The sequence below is a fragment of the Amaranthus tricolor genome, chromosome 9 (assembly GCF_026212465.1).
Source record: "Amaranthus tricolor cultivar Red isolate AtriRed21 chromosome 9, ASM2621246v1, whole genome shotgun sequence".
NCBI lineage: Eukaryota > Viridiplantae > Streptophyta > Magnoliopsida > Caryophyllales > Amaranthaceae > Amaranthus > Amaranthus tricolor.
The window spans coordinates 25,425,874-25,445,341 of NC_080055.1; the positions used below are offsets into that span (position 1 = coordinate 25,425,874).

At 33.7% G+C, this 19,468-nt stretch overlaps 1 protein-coding gene across 8 annotated transcripts; it reads left to right on the forward strand.

The window, feature by feature from the left end:
- Positions 1-1,129: 1,129 nt before the first annotated feature.
- Positions 1,130-18,603, forward strand: LOC130824393 (uncharacterized). 8 transcript variants are annotated; one of them, XM_057689380.1, is made up of 12 exons: positions 1,130-1,406; positions 1,495-1,588; positions 2,265-2,414; positions 3,053-3,184; positions 11,676-11,739; positions 11,823-11,861; positions 11,976-12,050; positions 16,410-16,474; positions 16,563-16,651; positions 17,200-17,290; positions 17,929-18,020; positions 18,140-18,603. In XM_057689380.1, the coding sequence occupies exons 1-11, from the start codon at positions 1,193-1,195 to the stop codon at positions 17,969-17,971; spliced, it is 1,056 nt and encodes a 351-aa protein (XP_057545363.1). In that variant the 5' UTR covers positions 1,130-1,192; the 3' UTR covers positions 17,972-18,020; positions 18,140-18,603. The 8 variants fall into 8 exon arrangements, with proteins under 8 accessions (XP_057545363.1, XP_057545365.1, XP_057545362.1 ...); XM_057689382.1 differs by having other exon boundaries at positions 18,199-18,603; XM_057689379.1 differs by having other exon boundaries at positions 17,929-17,989.
- The last annotated feature ends 865 nt before the right edge of the window (positions 18,604-19,468 follow it).

The following is a 19,468-nucleotide window of genomic DNA, read 5'->3' on the forward strand; positions in this document are numbered from 1 at the left end:
TTGACTTGAATTTTTAAGCAAATGGGAGATGGAGGAAGAGTTTGTAGGAGAAAAAGAATCCGTGAGTAATAATGTGAATGAAATTAAGGGTAATTGGTTTAATTTATAATAGGTAAGTGAGGTTGGTTATAAGGTTTAGAGGGAGGAGTGGGAAGTTATTGTTAATGGTAGGTTATTTTTTTTTGTTTTTTTTTTTTTTCTGAAATTATTTATTATTATTATTATTATTATTATTATTATTAAAAAATGGATGTTACATTTATACATATATAGGTGTATATATAAGATTTGAATCATGTAAAAATCAAATAAAATGGAGATAATTGAAAATATGTGTATATTTTGCTAAAAGGTGTACTAATTCGGGTGATATTTTATTTTTAAATTTGTTATTTTCTTAAAGAATCATTCTATTTATATTATATTTTTTGAAAATAATTAGACTTAGTTATCACAATTTTTAATTTTTTATAGATGTGATATCTCTATTTTTCACTAACTTTATTTTAACATTTTTATAATATTTTTATTTTTCACATATTTCCTTATAATTTTATTTTAACATTTTTATAATGCTCTTTTTTTCACACATTTCCTACTAATTTAATTTTAACATTTTTGAGTATTTATTATTCTCATATTTATTCCACTAACTTTATATTAATACACTACCCGTTCCTATTTGATATTCCTGTTAAAAAGTTCACAAAAATTAATAAAAATTGAACTTTTTTGATAGTTAAATTTTATTTTATTGATCAATAAAATTAATCGAGAAAAAGTGAGAATTATAAATATTAAAAAAATATACTTCATAAAATAAGGCTATTGGAAAAAACATAGGAACCACACATAAACAAATGTTAAATTAGATTTAAACATTATAAATATACTCCTATTAAAACTAAAATGACTTGCTTAATAATGTAAAAGAATTGTGATACAAATAAAATTATTATTTAAAAACAACAAATAAAACTGATTAAATACAATATAAAAAACATCAAATAAAATGAGTGTTTTTTTAATATATGGAGTATATCTTTTCCATAGAGATATAACAAATTGTGAAATAAGACCGCCTCTTGGTGAGATGACTCATGTATTCCTATATAATATTGTAGATATATTAGGCTCGCATAGTCGCATCGTTGAATACTCCATAGTCCATCCTCTTCTAAATACTTCAACAATGGCGACAATGGCGACGCAACACCATTTTCTCTCATTCAGTCCTTCATACTCCTTTCAAACTCCTTCCCTCCATTTTTTCAGACCTCACAATTCTCTCCACTTTAGAAATTCTTTCCAAACTAACATACCTAATCAACAGTATGCTTCTTCTTCTACTAGCTTTCGAGCAAAATCAATGTCCTCTTCATTGCCTGCTTCTTACAAAATCTCAGGTATGTTTTTACCAATTTCTATTTTTATGATTTTATCAATCTCCATTTTCATAGAGTAACGATTTTTCATTATATTTTTGTGTTTTAGGTACTGATACTGGTGATCCTGAGCTGAGGACAGTCCTTGAACTTGCTACTAACTCTGAACTTTTCGAGATTGAAGAAATTCTCTTTGGTCCCAGGTTTTTATTTGTTTTACTTATTGGGAATTTGTAGAATCGTTATTGACATGATGGTTTTAATCTATTATTGGTTTAGATTAGTAGAACTAGAAGCAATTAAAGCCTTAAAATATGCAATTACATTAATGGAAAAAAACTCTTTGTTTGGAAGTACTTCCTCAGTAGCTTTGATTTTGCTACAAGAAATAAAATTTCTTTTATTAATTTCTAGTGGAAGAATTTGAAAACAAAATAAAATAAGTGGACAAGATAGGGAACGAATTTGGGGATGAGATTACAAGCCACCAATCCGAAAGAGAGTATTATTCTGCAATGGCCAGGGAAAGGTGTCACATCTTTTAGAATAGAAACTAATATGCTTAATAATCCCCATTATTTGTAGAGATGGAGAAATAATATGAAAAAAAAAACATTACAGAGGGTATTTTCATTGAATCATTGTGAATCTTTATCTATGAGGGATTAAACAAGATGACTATTAACCTAACCAGAATGGATATTTAAATTGAAAATGTACTAACTTGGAGGGTGTGTAAATGTGAATAGCTCGTGATAATCCATTAAAAAGGGATGCATGGAGTATGTTCCTTTGGGTTGCTCATGTATGATGTATCATTAATTCATTATGCAATTCTTCTGGTGTAATGATATGAGTTAGTTTTTGATGGTATTGCAGCTACCTTAGTCCTCTTCTGAAGTCCATGACTAGTGTAGTGGAATTCGATCATTTCATGATTGAGGAGGACACTAAAGAGCGAGATCATTTTATTCAAATTCTCGAGTCTCGATTCTTATATCTCGCTGCTGATGCTCGTTCTACATTGAGGTTGTTATTTTTTTTCGATTATTGAAATTGACTGTTCCTGTTCATATTCTAATGCTATTCTTTCATAATAGGCAGGGAATTCTTCTTAATGATAAGTAGTTTCTTCTTTGGATATTATGTATGATTTAAGATTTATGATGAGATAAAAGATTCACTACACTTAGGGTGGTTGTTGTAATTACCCTAGAATTGTGTTACCGACATGAGAGGATTGCCCAACATCAAAGATTTAATGCATTACTTTCCTTTGGTTGTGACTACACATTTATATTTTTATTTTGGTTACATCTCGAGAATGTTAGTTCACGCTGGAGCAAAATTAATATTTTTTGGGTTTAACATTATAATGGATTATAGAAAATGGCTTATTAATTTTTTTTTTAATTATTTTGTAAAGTTGGAGACGATGTTTGCATTGAAGGGTTATTAAAAACAACTGCTTTTTTTATTACAAGGGTAATGTTTCCTACATATGATTTCTCGATCTTCGCTTAGGCGGGAGCCCCTAGATGTTGGGTTGATGGCATGTTGTAGATGTTAATACATTTCAAAAATGTGATGGAAAATCATAATGCAGAATGGAGTTGACTATTTGAGCAAAATATGTTTACTCATTATCCTATTGCATTTATGTACAGAGGTTGGAGACCATCATATAGAAATGTGTTGCTTGATGTAAGAAAAGAATTGAAAATTTCTTGTTCCACAAAATTATCTACGGAAGACTTAGAGGTGGAAATCTTTATTCATCTACTTAAGGAATGTTCAAGGTACAAATTGTTAACTCCTTCAAATTATACAAATGTTTTGGTTTTTGTTAATAAAAGCGAATAGAAGTATCAAGTAATATTACTTGAAGGTGTGTACTACTTTTACTTTTTTTTACATTTAGGTGTTAGGGTTTTTGAGATTTTGGTAGTTCTTTTGATATATTGATTTCCATATAGTTAGTCTATTAGTTTATTTGAAATTTGACAAATGCCTAGTTTGACATTTGTTACTCTAACTTAGCTCCTTTGGTGTTGCTTCCTTGTTGACATGACATGGATAAAGGTAATGATAATATATCAATTTTTGACCTTAGAATTGAGCATGATATTGTACTTATAAACCATAAATTGAGGATGCCAGGTGCTGCGTTGAGAGTCGAGTGGGTTGGCAAAGAAGAGAGGCATCAAGAACATAGTTAACCTTTGGAATATATAAACTCGTTAGGAAAAGATATGGAGATCTTTCATCAATAAGGAACTTTATGAACTCGTTTGGTTGAAGTTGGAATTTAATTACCACAGGAAGTTCTTTTGTAACAACCGTTTTTTTTAAACAATAATAATAATAATAAATAAATTTCAGAAAAAAAAAATAAATAAAAAAAAAAAAAAAAAGGAAAACATAACTCCCCATTAACAATAACTTCCCACTCCTCCCTCTAAACCTTATAACCAACCTCACTTACCTATTATAAATTAAATCAATAACCCTTAATTTCATTCACATTATTACTCACACTTCCTTTTTCTCCTACAAACTCTTCCTCCATCTCCCATTTGCTTAAAAATTCAAGTCAAGAAAACGCAAGATTTCGATATTAAAGACAGCGAATTCGTAGACAGAGATTATTAGGAGCGTACGTTGTCTAGGATCGCGTGACAAGGTAATTTTCAATGTCCATCTAATTAGGACTATCCCGTTAGTATTATGTGCTAAGTGATAATTAAGGTGTTTAGATAGGATGCATGATTTTATATGACATTATTTTATATGATGTTATGTTTTATATATTCTCAAATTATATTTACTATTATTTCTTTGGTCAAACTTGAATTTATAATTTTTATTTCGATAAAATTTATATTATTATTTTGATAACGAAATTAGATACGATTTAAATTGGAAGAGAAATATTTGTGATATTAATTCCTATTGCCACCAATTGATGTTAAAATGGTGATTTGGAAAATGAGATTTCAGTTGGATATTCTCGAGATATATTTTCGTTGGGAAAATTTATGATCCTAAAATAAAATAAATAATGTATGTTTGATTATATGTTTGTGTGCTCGCGACTAATTATTAAAATATATTAAATCACGTAAAGTGTAACATGAGGGAAACGAAGCTCTTATATTTGTTGTGATCCAAGTATAAGGGTGATGAACAGGTTGTCCTGTTTGGTTAGTATAGCTGCCGACAGGTATTATTATTTCTGATACTTGATACGATGTTTGGTCTTCCTTCTATTTGTTGTGATCCAAGTAGAAGGGGTGTGCACACTAGGGTTCCCTAAGACTACTCTGCTGGCCTTGAATTATTTGGGGTGACGACCTCTTGATGAAGTAGGTATAGGGGTAAAGCCTCGGCCTACTGGCGTTCTCGTTCCCTCAAATTAAAAATTGATTATGTGTTTGTCATTATTAATTATCAATTTAATAAATTGGTTTATGTGATATTATATATATTGTTTTTCAAATTGTTTTCTATTAAACTCAGCTATATGTTATTTTATAAAATTGTTTTCAATTTGATTATATTTTATTTTCTTAAATCATTTTCAAACTTAATCGTTTTACGGGATGGAGTTGAAATTACTCAATTTCCTGATTTTGGGAGTTTTTCCCTTGTTTTTCTTGCATTCTTATGTTGCAGGTTATTGATTGCATGGGAATCGCGGAGTGAGGATCACTTAGAAATATAGCTTTTACTAGAGTCGTATTTCAGTTTAAATTTTACCTTAAGTTGTTTAAATTTTATATGGACATAGATTGCGTTTCAGTCTTCTCTTATGTTGTAAACCCTCTTTTGGATTTAAAGTTATTAAGTTATTTCTTAGTCGTTAAGCCTTACATCTATTTTATTAGAAATAGATGTGGCGGTAACACTCCCATGAGTAGGTTTTGGTTCATGTTTTCATTAAAGGTGTTTTCAAAAGTTCGACCTATTCTGAGGGTGTTACATCTTTTCCGTGAAAAATCATTTCCTTCATACAATTTCTAGGAAAAAGGGAAGTGTCTAATTCATAAGGAGGTAAAATAGCAATTGAAAAAGAAGTGTGTAGGAGTTACAAATAAGTGGGCAATTGAAGGAAATTTCATTTTACACTATTGTGGTTTAATATTCTTTGATTAACTAATCAGCTTGTTGGTTTTATTTTTATTTTTCTTTTTTAAAATCTGAAATATTTCATAAACTCCCCCCTTTGAGCAAAAATTCACCCTCGAACGTAAACTTAAAACTTGAAACAATATGAATTATGAAGTTTGTAAGATGGTTTGATATCACATTCACCCTATTTTAAGGAGTTTCTCCCTTGAAACTTAAACGGACATGTTCAAATAACTTTGGATATTGCTTTCTCATTTACATCTATGGTCTAAGAGGCTTACCTAAATGCGCTGGCATCAACAAAAGATGATTGCAGGATTTTCTCCAAATAGTTTCTAATGAAATTGATTAAGTGCTCTGTTTTCTGTTTAACCAGCAAGGTTTTTTTGTTTCTTGTATTTATTTGTTGTATTTCATTCAACAACTGATGATGGTTATTTATACAGATGTTTAAAATAACTGCTCCTAAGAATAACTAGTAACTGCAACACTACACACCACTAATACAAGTAACTGCTACACACCACTAATACAAGTAACTGCTCCTAAGAATAACCGTAATGCATAATCTAACACTCCCCCTCAAGTTGGGTCGTAGGGTCACCAACACCCAACTTGCACAGAACCTCTTCAAAAAATTGAGTTCCAACTGCCTTTGTAAGAATGTCTGCTAGCTGATCCTTGGACTTTACATGCGGAAGCTTGATTACTTGGGCTTCTAATTTCTCCTTTATAAAATGCCTGTCCACTTCTACATGTTTGGTGTGATCATGTTGAACCGGATTTTCTGAAATATTGATAGCTGCTTGATTATCGCAGTACAGCTCGCAACTCCTTTTAGGAGGGAATCCTAGTTCAGTAAGTAACTTTCTCAGCCACAGGACTTCTGTGATTCCCTTTGCTACACCTCTGAATTCAGCTTCTGCACTAGACATGGCCACCACCTTTTGTTTCTTGCTCCTCCACGTGACTAGATTTCCTCCCAAAAGAGTAAAGTAGCCTGAAGTTGACTTTCTATCATCCCTATCACCTGCCCAATCTGCATCTGTATATGCCACAAGATCAAGATGACCATTTTTCTGATAAAATACTCCCTTACCAGGACATCCCTTAAGGTACCTTAGAATCCTATAAACGACATCCATATGCTGAACCTGAGGCTTGTGCATGAACCTGCTGAGTGCTGACTATTCCTACTGCATATGCAATATCTGGTCTTGTATGAGCTAAGTAGATCAACTTCCCTACCATGCGTTGATACTGCATGCGATCAGCTAACTTTCCTCCTTCGATCATCTGTAGTCCATGGTTCATCATCATTGGTGTCTCGATAAGCTTGCAATCTAGCATCCCTGTTTCAGTTAACAGGTCTAAAACATATTTCCTTTGGGATATGAAAATTCCTCTGTTTGATCTAAGAACTTCAATCCCTAGGAAGTACTTCAGCCTACCTAGATCTTTCATCTCAAATTCTTGAAATAATTTTCCCTTCAGAATTGCAATTTCATCTCTATCATCCCCGGTAATGATCATGTCATCGACATAAATTATCAAGCACGTTGTTTTGCCTTCTCTTCGTTTAAGGAACAAGGTGTGATCTGAATTGCTTTGCCTGTAGCCAAATTTCTTCATTGCAGAGGTAAACCTTCCAAACCATGCCCTGGGAGATTGTTTCAGCCCATACAGAGCCTTTCTCAATTTGCATCCCTCATTCTCCGAGAACCCTGATGTAAACCCTGGTGGAGCTTCCATGTACACCTCTTCTTGTAGATCTCCATGTAGAAATGCGTTTTTAACATCAAATTGGTGTAGGGGCCAGTCTAAGTTTGCTGCAATGCTGAACAGAACTCGAACTGAATCAATCTTAGCAACAGGAGAGAAGGTTTCTGAGTAATCAACCCCATATGTCTGAGTGTATCCTTTCGCCACCAATCGAGCTTTGTACCTTTCAATCGTACCATCTGATTTGTACTTGATCGTGAATACCCATCTGCACCCGACAACTTTCTTTTCCTTCGGTAGGATGCATTTCTCCCATGTGCCATTCCTGTTAAGAGCATTAATCTCTTCTTCCATCGCCTTCCTCCAATGTGCAGATACAAGGGCTTCTTCTACTGTTCTTGGGCTCTTGGTTGTATCTAAAGTGACCTTAAACGCTAAGGCACTTTGTGACAAATTACCTGATTTGGAAGACTTCTCTATAGGATATCTTGAACGTTGTGCCTCATATTCAGGATCATACCTTCTTGGAGGGACCCCTCGAGTGGAGCGAGGAGGTAACATATATGATTCACCTTCAATACCTTGGCTATCATGATTCCCTGTTTCAACTGTATCTGTAACAACTTCTTCATTCACATGATCATCACTTATATTATCAGTATTAGTGTTGTCTGGAGCAATAGTACTATCGAGAACTGTATGACTTACCTGATGATCAGACAGGATTGGTAATGGTAGAGGAGTGGAGAAAACGTCTTGGTGGGGTGACTCTGTAGCATTGCCCACTTGGTCTTTTGGGTCTAAGTTGGACAACCGTGGACTGATTAACCATCTGAGATCGTCACTGTGATTCTTCCCCTGACATCGAAGAGGGTTGTAGTAGTATTCATTCTCAATGAACTCGCAATCCATGGTGGTATAGATCTTTCTAGTCAGGGGATCATAACACCGATAACCTTTCTGATTCCTCCCATACCCAATAAGGACACATTTGACTGCTCTCGGTTCGAATTTGTTTCTTACTCTCGCTGGACAGTGAACAAAAACTATGCACCCAAAAACACGAGGATGTAGAGTATGTGAGGAAGGTAAGGAGAAATAGGTTTGAAGGGTGGCTAGAGGTGTGTGGTATTGGAGGCTCTTTGACGGAAGTCTATTGGTAAGGTAATTAGCAGTGGCGATGGCTTCAGGCCAAAGATAAGTTGGAGCATGAGAATCAAGAATAAGCGCACGAGTCATTTCAAGAAGTGTGCGATTTTTCCGTTCGGCTACTCCATTTTGTTGAGGTGTATTGGGACAAGTGGTCTGGTGTATAAGCCCTTTTTGTTTAAAGAACTGTTGCATGTTTGAATTAACATATTCTCCACCATTATCTGTTCTAAACATGTGGGGTTGAGTTTGAAATTGAGTACATATCATATTATAAAATTCAACAAACACATGAAATACTTCCGATTTGTGCTTGAGGAAGTAAATCCAACTCATCCGGGTGCAATCATCAATAAATGTGACAAAATATGAAAAACTATGTAACCCTATGACGGGTGCAGGACCCCACACATCAGAATGAATCAGCATAAAAGGTAAATAAGCTCTATTCAAACTAGTAGAGTATGAGTGTTTATGACTTTTTGCACGAATACAAGTTTCACACTTGAAATCAGTTTTTAGTCCTAGAAATTGAGGAAAAAGTTTTCCTAAATACCCTATTGATGGATGCCCCAAACATCGATGCCATGTCCACAGTTGTCTTTCCTCTGACCCGCGAGCAAGAACAGCTTTGCCTTTTTGAGTCTCCCCTTCCAAGTAGTATAATCCACCTTTTTCAATACCACGCCCAATGACTTTCCCTGTCCGAGCATCCTGCACAGTACAACATCCGGGCTCAATGAGAACAGAACAACCAAGATCTTTAGTAAGTTGGCTTACTGACAATAATTTATGAGACAAGTCGGGGACAAATAAACAATTTTTTAAAGTAAGATTTTCTGTAAGAGAAATTGTTCCAGCTCCGCTCACTTTAATCCCTTCCCCATTGGCTGTTTTAATAAGGGTTTTTATAGGGGTGTCACGAGTCAAAAAATCGTTCGGGTCATACGACATTGTATCGGTGGCACCACAATCAATTATCCAACCCTTATCAAAATAAGAAGATGATGAGCCACGTGACTCTTAGACTTGAAAAAACGAGCCACGTGACCCCCCCTCCTTTAGGGTTTCTGATCCATCTCCTTTAAAAGGAGGTGGGGGGTCTTCCCTTCCTTCACTCCTTTCTCTTCTTCTCACTGTTAGGGCGCCTCCTTTAGGGTTTCTGATACCTTCTTCCTTGCCTGTAACGTTCATGGCTTCACCTGGTTTTTCTCCTTCTTCCATGGTTGTGGATCTCTCTTGGCGCCATCCTACTGCTGCCTTTCCCATACGAGTTTGATCTGAAAAACGCGCCGCCGGTTTTCTTTCTCCCCTCTTCTTTGAATCCGGCCACCACTCTGGGTACCCCACGAGTTTGAAACATTCGTTCCTTGTATGCCTAGTACCACCACAATAGGTACACTTCAGGTGAGATCTTTCATCCTCCCTCCGGTAAGATTTCCCTTTGACTGAAAAAATCCCTCCGGTGTCTGGTGACTCAAAATCAGATGAGGGGTTTGTCTTCATGATTCCTCGTCTCAGAATCTCCCTTCTGATACTGGCATAGGCCTCCTCCACTGTGGGAAGAGGGTCTAAGAGGAGGAGATCTCTTCTATCCTTGTCGTATGTTTCATTGATGCCTCCTAAAAACTGGTATAATCTGTTTTGTTGAGTTATTTGATTATAAATGATGATGTCGCATGGATCCTTCATCGGATTTGGTTGTCTTCTGTCGATTTCTTTCCATAACACAATCAATTTGCTGTAGTATGTTTCAATGGTGTCTGGCCCTTGTTGGATCTTGTTGGTTTTGACTGTTAAGTCGAAAATTTGCAGGCCATCCCTCCCACTGCTATACAGTGTTTCAATCCCTTGCCACAATGTTTTGGCTGTCGGGAAATCGAGATATTGATTGACTAGATCAGACTCTATATTCTCCAGAATCCATGAGATAACTATTGAATCACTTCTGATCCATTGGTTGTACGCTGGGTCATTTGTGGGTGGAGGATCGTCGATGATGTGATTGAGACGATCCCGTCCACTAATGGCTAAGTGCATCAGCCTGGACCATTTTGTGTAATTTTGATTAGTTAATTTCTCTGAGATTAGGAGGGTATGTGTGCTGCTTTCAGTGGGTGGTTTGTTGGGATTTAACTGCTTAAAGAGTTGCAACAACTGCCCCATTGTGACCGGTTGGTCTGGTGCTATGACAGTTCTTGATTCATCTTCCATTGTTGGATTTTAAGGTAGGTTAATTGGTATGTGACGAAGCTGCGAAGAACGATTCAGAATCGTTCTAGCTCTGATACCATGTTTTCTGTTTAACCAGCAAGGTTTTTTTGTTTCTTGTATTTATTTGTTGTATTTCATTCAACAACTGATGATGGTTATTTATACAGATGTTTAAAATAACTGCTCCTAAGAATAACTAGTAACTGCAACACTACACACCACTAATACAAGTAACTGCTCCTAAGAATAACCGTAATGCATAATCTAACATGCTCCAATTTAGATTTTTCAAAATTTTAATTGTATCCTAAAATTTGTCACATTTTATCCTCTCCTTTTTGTTAAAATTTAGGACAGGTTCCTGTATCCAAACGTTCAAGCAGAATCTGACATTTACCAAACTTGTAAGAAAGTTTTCTTGACTTCTTTTTAAAATGTGACTTAGCTATTTCATGCAAGCTGTTAAACTCATGACCAAGTGCAAACATGATGTACCAAAAGTAGGGGCATAATGGGAAAGGGAGCAAAGGTTGTAAACCTTTCTTGAAAGGAGACTTTTAATTTGGGTCATCCCTCAACAAGTCAACGGAATCATTTAACGCTCAGAGGGACGAAGGACACATGAACCTTTTATTGGCATGGAAAGAGTAGGCTATCATTAACAGAATACACTGTTGCAGTAAGAATGGGCAGTAATAGTTTTTTTATAAGCTTCAGCCTCATTTAGCTACTTATGTGATGTATCTAAAGCTGATCAACTGATGCATAAGTTTGTGCAGTAAATCTAGTTCTCTGCCTAGCATACGCCAGTTCTGCAACAGGCAGTATCTTTTCAGCCTTTAGACTGTCTGAGACTATGAGTTCTGTAGGTGTAAGTACTATTAGTGCATCCATAAACTTAGACTTTTGGGATTAGCTGGCTGTGGCCCTTCATATGGCAATGTTAATTGCTGTCATCAACTGTTGTATGAGTTATGGTCTTATGAGACATCAATTTTATAATCTGTTGTGAAAATATTTAGCCCTTCTCTTTTTGATGTTGCCATTTTTGATATTTCCCTTATTATCTTTCAGAGACAGTGATACTGCTGCTGCTATAAGAACTGGGACTGCTGAACTATGTTCTATGCTTCTTAAAGTATTACAATTCTTTTTTCTCCGTATCTGTCTGCATTGAAATTTCTATTTGGTTGTCTGATTCGTCATTAGCTTTGTGTTTAGGGCGGCCAATTAATTTCCTTGTTGAAGATTTCTGAATTGGTAAGGGATATTCTAAAATGTACAAACTTGGTGTTTTTAAGTTTTCACTTGAAATTTTCTTTGATATTCGTCCTCGACTCCTCTCACAATCAGCAATTTTGTTTCCCTTGCTAGGTATCAACAAGGTTGTCAGGAAAAATACTTACTGAAGCAGCCGTACATAAGCTAAATAAAGAAGTTGTAAAGAAGGTACTCCAGCTCATCTATAATATTGATTGTAAATGATATTATTCTTTTCTGTACTGCTGTGTCCTTGGAGCTGCCCTCTTTAGAAATAGGTCGCTGCTAGTTGAGCGCGCGATCATTTTCAATACTTCAATCCACTACTTTGAATATGGATCATGGCTCAAAAATGTGGTTTTCGTTTCAGTCCCGGTCACAATCACAATGTCTCGGTATAAAGATGATGTGGTTTCTGGGCTACCAAATATTGGCAAAGACCACAAATGTCGATTGAACTTGTCTACTATATCAACTCATAAATTTGGGTTCTTCATATCTTTTTCCATTCTCAAAGTGCATGCTGCTTTAAATTTCTTGGTACATGTAATTCTTTACCACTATTAGATATGTCTTCGATGATATAAGCACTTTTAGATATAGAAGCAAAGTTAGTTGATAAGAGTGTGCAGCTTAACGAATTTGGAATTGTTGTTGAGGGGGTAGCATATGGTGTTTAAAACTATAAAGTTGAGTGAGCAGAATGGTTGTGCTGTCCACTTTGCCTTTTCTTGTAACACCCTCAGAATAGGTCGAACTTTTGAAAACACCTTTAATGAAAAACATGAGCCAAAACCTACTCATGGGAGTGTTACCGCCACATCTATTTCTAATAAAATAAATGTAAGGCTTAACGACTAAGAAATAACTTAATAACTTTAAATCCAACAAAGGGTCTTACAACATAAGAAAAGACTGAAACGCAATCTATGTCCATATAAAATTTAAACAAAAATTTAAAGTGAAATATGACTCTAATAAAAGCTATGTTTCTAGGTGATCCTCACTCCACGATTCCCACGCAATCAATAACCTGCAACATAAGAATGCAAGAAAAACAAGGGAAAAGCTCCCAAAATCAGAAAATTGAGTAATTCCAACTCCATCCCATAAAACGATTAAGTTTGAAAATGATTTAAGAAAATAAAATATAATCAAATTGAAAATAATTTTAGAAAATAATATATAGCTGAGTTTAAAAAAAAAACAATTTGTGAAAACAATATATATAATATCACATAAATCAATTTATTAATTTGATATTTAATAATGACAAACACATAATCAATTTTTAATTTGAGGGAATGAGAACGCCAGTAGGCCGAGGGTTTACCCCTGTACCTACTTCATCAAGAGGTCGTCACCCCAAATAATTCAAGGCCAGCAGAGTAGTCTCAGGGAACCCTAGTGTGCACACCCCTTCTACTTGGATCACAACAAATAGAAGGAAGACCAAACATCGTATCAAGTATCAGAAATAATAATACCTGTCGGCAGCTATACTAACCAAACAGGACAACCTGTTCATCACCCTTATACTTGGATTACAACAAATATAAGAGCTTCATTTCCCTCGTGTTACACTTTACGTGATTTAATATATTTTTAATAATTAGTCGCGAGCACACAAACATATAATCAAACATACATTATACATTTTATTTTATGATCATAAATTTTCCCAATAAATATATCTCAATAATATTCAATTGCAATATTAATATCATAGTATTTTTCTCCCAAATTCAATCGCATTTAAAATCATTTTTAAAATAATAATATAACTTTCATCAAAATAATAATATTATAAGTATTTCTCTTTCAAATTAAACCGTATCTAATTTCGTTATCAAAATAATAATATAAATTTTATCAAAATAGTAATTATAAATTCAAGTTTGACCAAAATAATAGTAGATATAATTTGAGAATATATAAAACATAATATCATACAAAATAATGTATATAAAATCATGCATTTTATTTAAACACATTAATTATCACTTAGCACATAATATTAATGGGATGGTCCTAATTAGATGGAAACTGAGAATTACCTTGTCACGCGATCCTAGACAAACGTACGCTCCTACTAATCTTTGTCTACGAATCCGCTGTCTACACGATAAAAATAATATATCTCAAATTAATACCCCGATCAACCCAATCGAAATAAATAAATTAAAAGACTCTCGATTTATATTTTATAATTTATTTAAAATGACAAATTTTAAAATGTAGTTAAAATTTTATAGATTAGTAGTAATAGTTTTAAAAGAAAAGGACAAAGTTTAAATAATAAAAGGATTATTAAAAAGAAAAAATATATATAAAGGTGCTTTAGAAAACTTAGAAAATTTGGTATTGGGTGGCCGCCGTCGCACGCTGGTGGTATTCGGTGACCGCTGTATCGCCGGAAAAATAAGGTCAGAAATTCTTTTTTTTTTTTTTTTCATTTTTCAAATAAAAGATGGGTGTTTTTCAATTAATAGCATATATTTTTTTTGGGTTTTGAATAAAAAAAATTTCTAACAAATAGATGAAATTCATACCTTTAATATCAAAATCTTGCCTTTTCTTGATTAAATTTTAAGCAATTGGAAGATGGAGGAAGTAGTTTGCAGGAGAAGAAGGAAGTGTGAGTAATAATGTGAATGAATTAAGGGTAATTGGTTTAATTTATAGTGGGTAAATGAGGTTAGTTATAAGATTTAGAGAGAGAAGTGGGAAGTTATTTGTTAATGGGGAGTTATTTATTTATTTCTGAAATTTGTTTTTATAGATTTATTATTACTATTTTATTTATTTATTTATTATTATTATTATTATTATTATTATTATTTTTTTTTTTTTATTTATTTTTTTTTTTTTAAAAAAAGCGGATGTTACATTTCTAAATAGTTAGAGTATTGTGGTAGATTTGTTATGGTGTTGGTGCTGCTAGTACTTATTACATAGTACTTGTTGGGAGCTCTGCAAGCTCTTTGAGGCATTGCCAAAGATAGACCCAAGTTAAAGCGATTGCATACTTTTACTTTTGATGTGAAGTTTGGAGCGATACTTTATTTCTCTCATCAGTTATGTCCTGTTCAAATTTGAATGGGTTGCATGCTTAGGATTTCAAAATAGCAGAACATGTCCTGTTTTATAACTTAGCATGTTTTAGAATAGCCTTTTCTTTGTCATCATTGTTTAATCATTATTTCTTCTTTTCATTTAGTTAATACTTGGATTCACATCAACGGAAGCCTCCCAATGACACGGAGATAAAAGAGTCAAGAGCTTTTTTATGTTTATGGTTCTGGCCTTTTGATTTTCTGCGATAAAGGATTCTGGTGTTTTCATGTTAGATGTTTTTATCTGCTTTCGGTAGCCAACATTGGCAAGGATAAGCTTCGTCCTTAACATGATAGCTTTTGTTTGTCAGATTGTTCTTTAAATCAACTTTTTGGAAAGAACATTTTCTGGGGTTTTGAATTGATGTTAAGCCACTTTTTTTCGCTTGCTATTTTTCCGTGTCTAATAGCTTCAGGGAAATGGAATGTTGTTGCTGTTCTTTTTCTCATCTCTTTCTAACTCCGTGGACCGCCTCATCATCACTAACGTCTCTCATCCCCATCCCCATTTATCTCTCCCCTCTATCTCCATGTCCATCTTCATTTTACAATTTACATTGAACACGCTAAGGTCATGCAGCCACTATTACCATTGTTAAAGGTCATCATTTTACAGTTGGAAGTTTCCAATATTGTGGTGGTATTTCTCTTCTTGCAGCACCAAACTATAATCTTCATTGTACTTTGGTAGGAACAGAAAGTTAATTTCTTAATTTCTTTGGTGTTTCCGGTGATTTTGAATGTTTAATTTCAGCTTGGCTTTGCACCAACTAGGACTCTCACCGAAGAAGTTTCCAATTCACAAAACGAATGTTCTAAATATGGCCTCCTGACAAAAAAGAACCCTTTCTCAATTACATAGTAATTCCTGTAAAACCTGCTGTTCATGCTTTTAAAGTCAAATACAAATTTTAGGATAATACAAGTACAGAAACTAGTCATGTCATCCTTGTATTATTAAAGAGATATGAAAAAAAGGAAAAGCTCCTCCTTAATGCTTCACTTGTGTTGGTTTAAATGGGTTTCTCGCAATTTAAAGAGTTGTGTCCAAGACCCTTATTTGGACTAGGAAACAGTCCTACTCATAGTGCTAATTTTTGGCAGCATCACATGCATTGCGACCACATTGTAAAAGTTTTGAAGGTTAGTCTAACTGCAATATAGGCCGTGACAACCGTAAAATCATATGCATTGCCCGCAAAAGTGGTTTTGTGACCGCTGCACAACCTTGTTCTGGATTTTGCACCGTTGCCCTACTCTGTTAATTGTGTAATATTGTTTCTCCATTGTTGATTTTGTAGCTTTGAAGATCCTTTTGTTTCTTGTGTGTTCATTGGCCTTTCCATTTCCTTACCCATGTTCCACTAACAAAATATACTGCTTCCTATTTCTTGCCTAATCTTAACCGTAACATATGTGATTGTTCTTTTAGGGGGTTACTAGAGCTGCATCAAATCTTTTTGGATTTCAGAGTTTGTCTGCATTTATTGGTCCAGTGTAAGCTACTGTTTACTTTAGTTTTCTTTAGTTATATGGATGAATAGATCATTTGTAAGGGACTTAATTCATCAGGTGGATCATGCAGTTTAAGGTCTTTGGCGGAAGTTAATGCATTGGACATTAGCACCCTCCGGTCCTCCCTGAATATAAAGCAATTGTTTCATATCATAAACTGTACACTCTCCATTTCGGTTTTGAATTTTGATGATATTTTCCCAACTTGAAACCGGCAAACGCATGAAGTTGTCATTTCTCTCTTTAACTCTTTCTTTTTGTCTCTTCACTCTGTCATAGCTGTTAGAAAAGTGCAATTTGAATAATACCGGTTACTCTCTGATAACGTTTCTGAAGATCCATTCAATTGGTTTAGATCCAGATTTAGAGATCAATCAACAAATTTAAGTGCTTTTCTTCTGTATCATTGACCAAAGAATTTTGCATAATGTTTGTTATCAAGGGTTAAGCAGAAACAACCTCTTTGTTGTTGCAAGAAGGTAGCATAAATCCGACCCTCAAACCCATCTTAGGTGGGAATCACTATTGGAATTTTGTTGCAATAATTCAATGGTTGCTTAGACCAACCGTATTTTGCTATCTCCATGCTATCATTTCTATCAATGCAATATGAGAAGGTGTTACTCTTTAGTACTTGTTCTATTTGAAGTATTTGTTCATAATTTTTGGCCTTTTTCACGTCTTATTTTCCTTGTGTATCTTCTTAGGGTGTGGGGAACATTTTTGGCGGACATTGTCATCCAAATGCTGGGAACTGATTATATTAGGATCCTGCAAGCTATTAATGTCTTTTCTCAGGTACCTTTTGTTCAGATTTTGTCATCAAAACGTGTTTCATTAGAACTATTTGCATGCATTGTTTGCCAACTGACGTAGATATAATAAATGGTAGTACAAATTAAGGTTCTCTGAAGAGTGCAACTGATCGATGCCTTATCTGAAATTAATCACATATAACGCCTCATACATTCATACTCCCCACACCTTAACCATAACTTCTATATGCGAGATACAATGATGATGACGACAGTCATACTATCCAATTTTATATGGTTTGAGAAAATATGTTACCGTGAACAGACTATAATGGACTATATAGTAAAATGACTCATTAAATCATATGTACTTATTTATTTATGTGAATTTGCAAATGATGTTTGCTACCAAGGTTAATCGGAAACAACCTCTTTGTTATCACTTATCATTAACAAGGGTAAGGTTGCGTACATCTGATCTCGAAACTCCCAACCTAGGTGGAAGCCACTTAATGGCATTGAAGTAATGAAATGTTGACAAAATATGTTACTAGTTTGATTGCCAACTCCGTTAGTAAGTTGCTAAAGAATGAAATCGACTTTTCACAAGTTAAACGGCAAAGTGGCATGCTGGTCGGTACTAACTGATTGATCGTTTTTGCTGTTTCATCTTTGGCTCAGATCCGTATTCTTCGCAGACACGGTCTACACTTGGATAGACTGAAAGCTAAAATTTGAGAAGGTGCTGCATTTTCTCAATCTCTTTGTGTACAGTTAAGTTAATAGAATACAAGTATTACTAATTCCTCTTTTATCAGCTAGTTTTCCCCTTAGGAATATATTCTTTATATTGGCTTGTTAGCCGACAGCTCATTCGATCTTTTTTCTTTAGTTATCCGAAATGTTTTCTGCTTGAAGAAACAGAGTCGAAATTGAGTCGAAGTTATGCAGGGATTTGGTTTCGACAAAATGTTGGTTGCGCTTAAATATGTTCGTGTATGTGTAACCTGTAAATCGTAACAAGGACTCCATCTGGGTGTGCTAATTGCTAACAATTAGAAGGGAAGTGTTGCAAATTATTTTGCACATTGCAGATTACTGCTTCAATCCAAGTGAGTTATATGTGCATTTGGTTGCAATTTGCAAATATGCAAAATATGGAAAAGATGATGGCTAAGCGGCAACAATGATTAGGCAGTTTTTTTGTAAAAGGAAAAGACGACAATATTTACAATGTTAAGGAAAATGTTATATTTTTTGAATTCTACTTTTAAGTGAAAATCGATTTTAAGTACTATTTTTAGTGAAAATCGATTTTAAGTACTATTTTTTATAAAAGGTCTTGAGTTTGATTCTTACATAGTCTTCCTATTTGCTCAACCTTCCTTGTAATTTAAAAAATCATATCAACATATCATATAATATAATTTGATAAGAGTTGAAAAATGTCAAATATCATTTTTTTTACTTTCTGCCAAGTGAACGTTTATTATCGGGTGTCTTTTAAAAACATATCACTGTGACATAGCCTCTCAGACTATTTAAAAATTATTTGTAAATTTTGAATTTTCTTGGATCCAATGCCATATGAGTTTGTATTAGTGGGTGATGTATATTGTATCTCAAATATTCCATCCTTTCAAAAGCTACAAGAGAAGGGAAGATTTTAACAATTAAACTAATTTATTATTTTTTTACATAAATAATAAGGTAAACAATAACATTATTTATATGGTAACTAGTTAAATTAAATTTCAATGAAAAAAATTTGAACTTTATAACCATAATACTCCGAATATACTAGCAAATATTGTTTAATATATATATATATATATATATATATATATATATATATATATATATATATATATATATGATGTTGCTCACGAACGCTCTAGGAGCGTGTGTTTATTATTAAAATATAAATTAATTTATATAGTAAATTATAATACATTTTAAACTTTGAAATATATAAACATTTATTATACAATCTAATATAGTTTGAAATTTAAAATTTATTATCAAATTACACGTTAATTATATAATATATTATTTCTATGTCTTATTTTATTTTCTAATTTAGTTTAACAAATATATTATTTTTCTTTTTGATGAATGCGGCTTTTGCCATACAATATATATTAAATAGTTACGTTTTATGAGTTTCTATGTCATATATTTGAAGATATTATAGATAATTATATCTTGTCTAAGGAATAGC